Genomic DNA, 4,712 nt, shown 5'->3' with positions numbered 1-4,712 from the left:
GCGGTGGACATATGTCACACATTAATCCCGAATCCCCATAAGATATTTATTTTGTCAAGAACACACTACTACTAGTACTTACTACCAGAGTGATGTGATGAACTGGGTACTACAGTACTGTGGTTAATTACGCACAGGTGCTGCGCTGCCAGACCACAACAACCTAACTAACACCATCATCATCTTTAACAAGACGAACGACCTAACTACATTATCCAAATTAACTCTGACAATTTATGGCAAAACGGCCTCACAGAACAGTTAGCCGAGTACTGTACCGTCTCGGCCCAGCATCCAATCAAAAACCCACGCGTCCACATCGCTGCGCTCCCACCAACATGTAGACCCATCGGCGTCGAGGCCCCACCAGTCAGCGTCCCGCCTCCACCCCACCCACCAAGAGCCAGTTGGAGCGGAGTAGTTTCTTTTCCTTCTTTTCTTTCTTTCTTTCTTCTCTGGCGCACTCTGCCTCGCTTCCGGCGGAAGCAAAAGGGTGGCGAGGGCCATCCATTCCATCCGAAAGGAAAGCAGCCACGAGCGAGTGAAGTGACACGAACGGGAAAGGGGAAAGGGGAAAGAAAACCCTAGAGAAAACCCGCGTTAAAGCGGGGGGCCGCGGGATCCGAATGCCGGGTGCTGCCGCCACGTGCTGCCGCTAGATCTCGCGCCAATGGCGACGCGCCCGGCCTCGCGCCAGCGGAGGGCGGCCAGGGGCTCGCAGCAGCAGCAGGTTCAGCAGCAGTCGGGCTCGCCGACGTCGACGGCGACCACGTCGTCGTCGCGGCTCGCGCCGGAGATGATGTCGTCGCTCGAGGGGCCCGCGTCGCCGCGGCTCGTCGCGGGGCTGGACAACGCGGACGCCGACGACGACCAGGCCGCCACCAAGGAGAACGTCACCGTCACCGTCCGCTTCCGCCCGCTCAGGTTCCGCCCGCGCTCTCGTGTCGATTCGGTTTTGGATTTGGGGAATGTGGGTTGATTTTTGTTTCTGGTTCCTCCGTGTGACGTTTTTGAAGCCCGCGGGAGATTCGGCAGGGGGAGGAGGTCGCGTGGTACGCCGACGGCGACACGGTCGTGCGGAGCGAGCAGAACCCCAACGTCGGCTACGCTTACGGTACGTTGCCTCCTCTTGCGTTGGTTGGCTTTGGATTACTTGGCGGTTGTGGCATAGGCACACTGTTTTCGTTCTGGATGTCATCTGTATTGTCATATGGTGAATTTGCTGTGTCGTGTCGAAATGTTCAGTCCTAGCCTAAGCCAGGGCCTGAACTGACCAGATGGGATTTGGGGATACTTCTAATTGTAGATGGTTGGAATTATCTCATGCCGCCCTGCCACTACTTAGTTTACTTTCCTAGAAATGTATCCAAATGTTCTATTGTCACCTTGGGATTCTGCATCAGTTTATCGGTGCATTTGAAATATGAACCTCATAAATCAAATCACAAATCGGTGTTTATTTTGCTTATAAGTATCAGACCAATAGGATAATGTTAGTATTCTCAAAACAGTGCACAGATTCACGAGGGGTACATACTTCAACATGGTAGTTTTGTGTACTGAATTACTGATGCACTGGGGATTGGATAATGTGCACCGTGTAGGCTTGCTGCTCCCGTGCTAATTCACAATCCATATGCTGATCTATGTAGGGAATTCTACAAAGCAAGTATTCACATGGCAGTCTAACATGCTTTAGCCATCTTAAAGGTTTAGCGCGTCGTGGTTGTACTTCATTAGCTCATGCTTAGGTACCAGGGCGGCTATTGGCTCTGTAAGAGGTGATTACATGAGAATTGACAGTTGGGCAGCACATAACTTTGGAGGACTCAAGTTTACTATAGGTTTTTCCTTTACAGAGGAATCAATTGTTGAAGTTTTCTGGTTATGGCGCTAAAACTATTGGTTCAGATAACATAATTTCTAGGTAGTTTTGTTTAAATGTTTGTTTACACATTCATTTGTATGAATAAATAAAACTCTTTCAATATCTCCTGCACAGCTAGTTATTCGAGTGAAGTAAGCTGTTCCTTTACATGGAACAATTGCAAATTAATATCAGGGAGAAGTAGGCACATTTCTGAGACTGGCATTTTATCTATTCTCTCCAGTTTCAAATTAAACTGTAGAGACTAATACTGTATTGTACTATTGTTACCCAGATCGGGTTTTTGCACCGACTACTACAACCCGCCAAGTATATGATGTTGCAGCTCAACATGTTGTCAGTGGTGCCATGGAGGGCATATATGGTAAGTGATATTTTCTTCTGTTACCCTCTTCAGCTTTATCTTACAACTTAGTATTATGATAACATCTTGTTCTTCCTTTCTGACTTACTTTTCTGATGAAAGAGGCTGGTTTCTGTTCATGGAATGTCACTTTACTATGAGATCTTGTAGAGGTCATAGTGAATATGGTTGCAGTAATTATTTAATTGTGGCACAAGTTTATTGGTTATACAGTCGCAGTTCCATTTTACTACGAGATATGGTCTGAATGAGATTACAATGCAATGATGATTCTGGATCTCTCTAAGACTTGTAGTTTGTTGGCCCTGCAAAGCAAAATATAATGCATTTTCATTATGCAGGAACAATATTTGCGTATGGCGTTACAAGCAGTGGAAAGACACATACAATGCATGTGAGAATACTTATGTAGCATCAAGCTTTTATTATTCTTTTACCGTAGGTATCAGCTGTGCTATATTCATAACTAATGCTCCATTGAGTGTAATCCATATCCATGTTAAATGCTCCTGATACCATGTCCGTGATTATTATTTATTTTGTGTGATAAACTGATTGTCCATGGAGTTAGGCAAGTTTCATTCTCTTTTGAAGCTTACACTTAGAATATACTCATTGATGAGAAAATGTGTTTTTCATTTTTATGTGACTAAGCTAATATTTACAAATCATCCGTTAGCTATACTTTTCAATGCCATCAGTTTCTTGATATACTTCTTCTTTTGAGTCAGGGAGATCAAAGATCCCCAGGAATAATACCTTTGGCTGTCAAAGATGCATTTAGCATTATACAGGAGGTACTCTTTAAATATATGATGCGATGATACATTCTTGCTAGTGCTGTAGTCATTGCTTCTTAAATTATAACTCAGCTTGGTTTTTCTTTGTAGACCCCAAATCGCGAGTTTCTCCTGCGTGTGTCATACTTGGAAATTTATAACGAGGTTTGCTAATTGTTGCTGCAATCATATTTCTTATCTTCATAGTATTTATAATCTTTTTCCATGTTTTAGTGAGAAAAGCACGTGCTCCCATGTACATATTGGTTTGTTCTTTTTCGTCTAGATGAAAAGGCAAGGCAGTGTTCCAGCTGTTTGTTTGAACCCCCCTCCCCCTCCCCTGGTAACCAGGGTTTGTTCTGAAATAAATCACAAGAATATCAGTGTTTTGAAATAAATCATGATTCAGGACCAACTGCAAGGACCATAGTGTCAAGTATTTGATATCATTGCACATGAAATTCTTTCCTCCAACCTGCAAGACATTGGTGCCAATTAGCATGATTACTAGGCTGGCTACTATAACAAAGTGATAGAAATTGGTTTGGTGTAACCTTTGTCGCGCTGATGTTTCTAGAAGGCAGTGAAGCATATTCTTGCCCGATATGGTTCTAAAACTGTTGGATAGATCATAAATGTCAATGTATTCAGTATAAACTGAAAACAGAAAAATTTCTTGTGTATGATGTTTACTGTGTAACTTGGTATGTTGTCTACCGAGAAGGAGTCTTTGCTAAATCTCAAAATGTGCACCGTGTCAATAGCGGAGCCCCATGTTAGTCAATACTACAATCTGGCACAATTTTTTTTTCATTTTTCCTGCCTTTTCTTTTCTTGCAATTTTCCCCAGATGTCAGGAGGTCCATATTTTCGTAGGTGTTTCAATACTTTGCATCCGCAATGAATCATCAGACGACTTGTATATTGATCTTTACTTTACTTGGCTATGCTGTTCTAATGGAGGACTCATCAATTTTAGGTTGTCAATGATCTACTCAATCCTGCAGGACAAAGCTTACGAATTAGAGAGGATCCTCAGGTGTCAATATCTTACTTTCCTAATCTTCATTAAGAGCTCTTTCCTCTCTAAGTTAAAGCACTGCTGATGCTTCTTACTAACACAGTAATGATTATTATGGAGGATAACTGTCAGCATTTGTATTCTAGAATCTCCTGCAAGACTAGGTTCATAGGGTATGTTTGTTTGCTATCAGCCTGCCATAGCAATAGCATCCCTTGCTAATGTTTGCCAAACAATTGGTCAGAGAATCAGACATTCTGATGTATGTACTACTACTAATCACAATCCTCACACAAAGTAGCTAGATAATTGATACCCAATTTGAAATTCGGGATACAAGTAGAGGATGAGCTTGGGGAGGAAAAAGGCAGAAGGGGAATAGAGAAATGAGCGAGAAGCTCAGCTTGTTCCTATTCTAGCTGCCGTTACACTCACACAGCACCAGTCTTATATACAGTGCCAGTACAGGCCCATCAGGCCACACAAATTACACAGCCCAAATAACCCACGACACCCAATCAATATTTGAACTTGGCGCCTGTTACTTGCCTAGTTGCCTTACATCTCCTCCCTGCTACCTGGTGACTCCTTGGTCAGCAGAAGGGATGCATTGCTGACACTCTGTTGGCAGGAATCTTAGCACAAACTGTGAAGGGAACC

At 43.4% G+C, this 4,712-nt stretch overlaps 1 protein-coding gene across 1 annotated transcript in view; it reads left to right on the top strand.

The window, feature by feature from the left end:
- The first annotated feature begins 462 nt into the window (after positions 1-462).
- The window catches only part of LOC123138465 (kinesin-like protein KIN-7D, chloroplastic), an 18,618-nt gene continuing 14,368 nt past the window's right edge, over positions 463-4,712 (top strand). Inside the window, exons 1-7 of the mRNA XM_044558445.1 lie at positions 463-924; positions 1,017-1,114; positions 2,163-2,252; positions 2,594-2,646; positions 2,984-3,049; positions 3,143-3,196; positions 4,011-4,070. Coding sequence (XP_044414380.1) covers positions 671-924; positions 1,017-1,114; positions 2,163-2,252; positions 2,594-2,646; positions 2,984-3,049; positions 3,143-3,196; positions 4,011-4,070 — 675 coding nt within the window. The 5' untranslated portion in view covers positions 463-670. The remainder of the gene's footprint in view (positions 925-1,016; positions 1,115-2,162; positions 2,253-2,593; positions 2,647-2,983; positions 3,050-3,142; positions 3,197-4,010; positions 4,071-4,712) is intronic.

This window comes from Triticum aestivum, chromosome 6B (assembly GCF_018294505.1).
Source record: "Triticum aestivum cultivar Chinese Spring chromosome 6B, IWGSC CS RefSeq v2.1, whole genome shotgun sequence".
Lineage (NCBI taxonomy): Eukaryota > Viridiplantae > Streptophyta > Magnoliopsida > Poales > Poaceae > Triticum > Triticum aestivum.
Note: the sequence above shows the minus strand (reverse complement) of the source record. Positions and strands in the feature narration are given on the sequence as shown.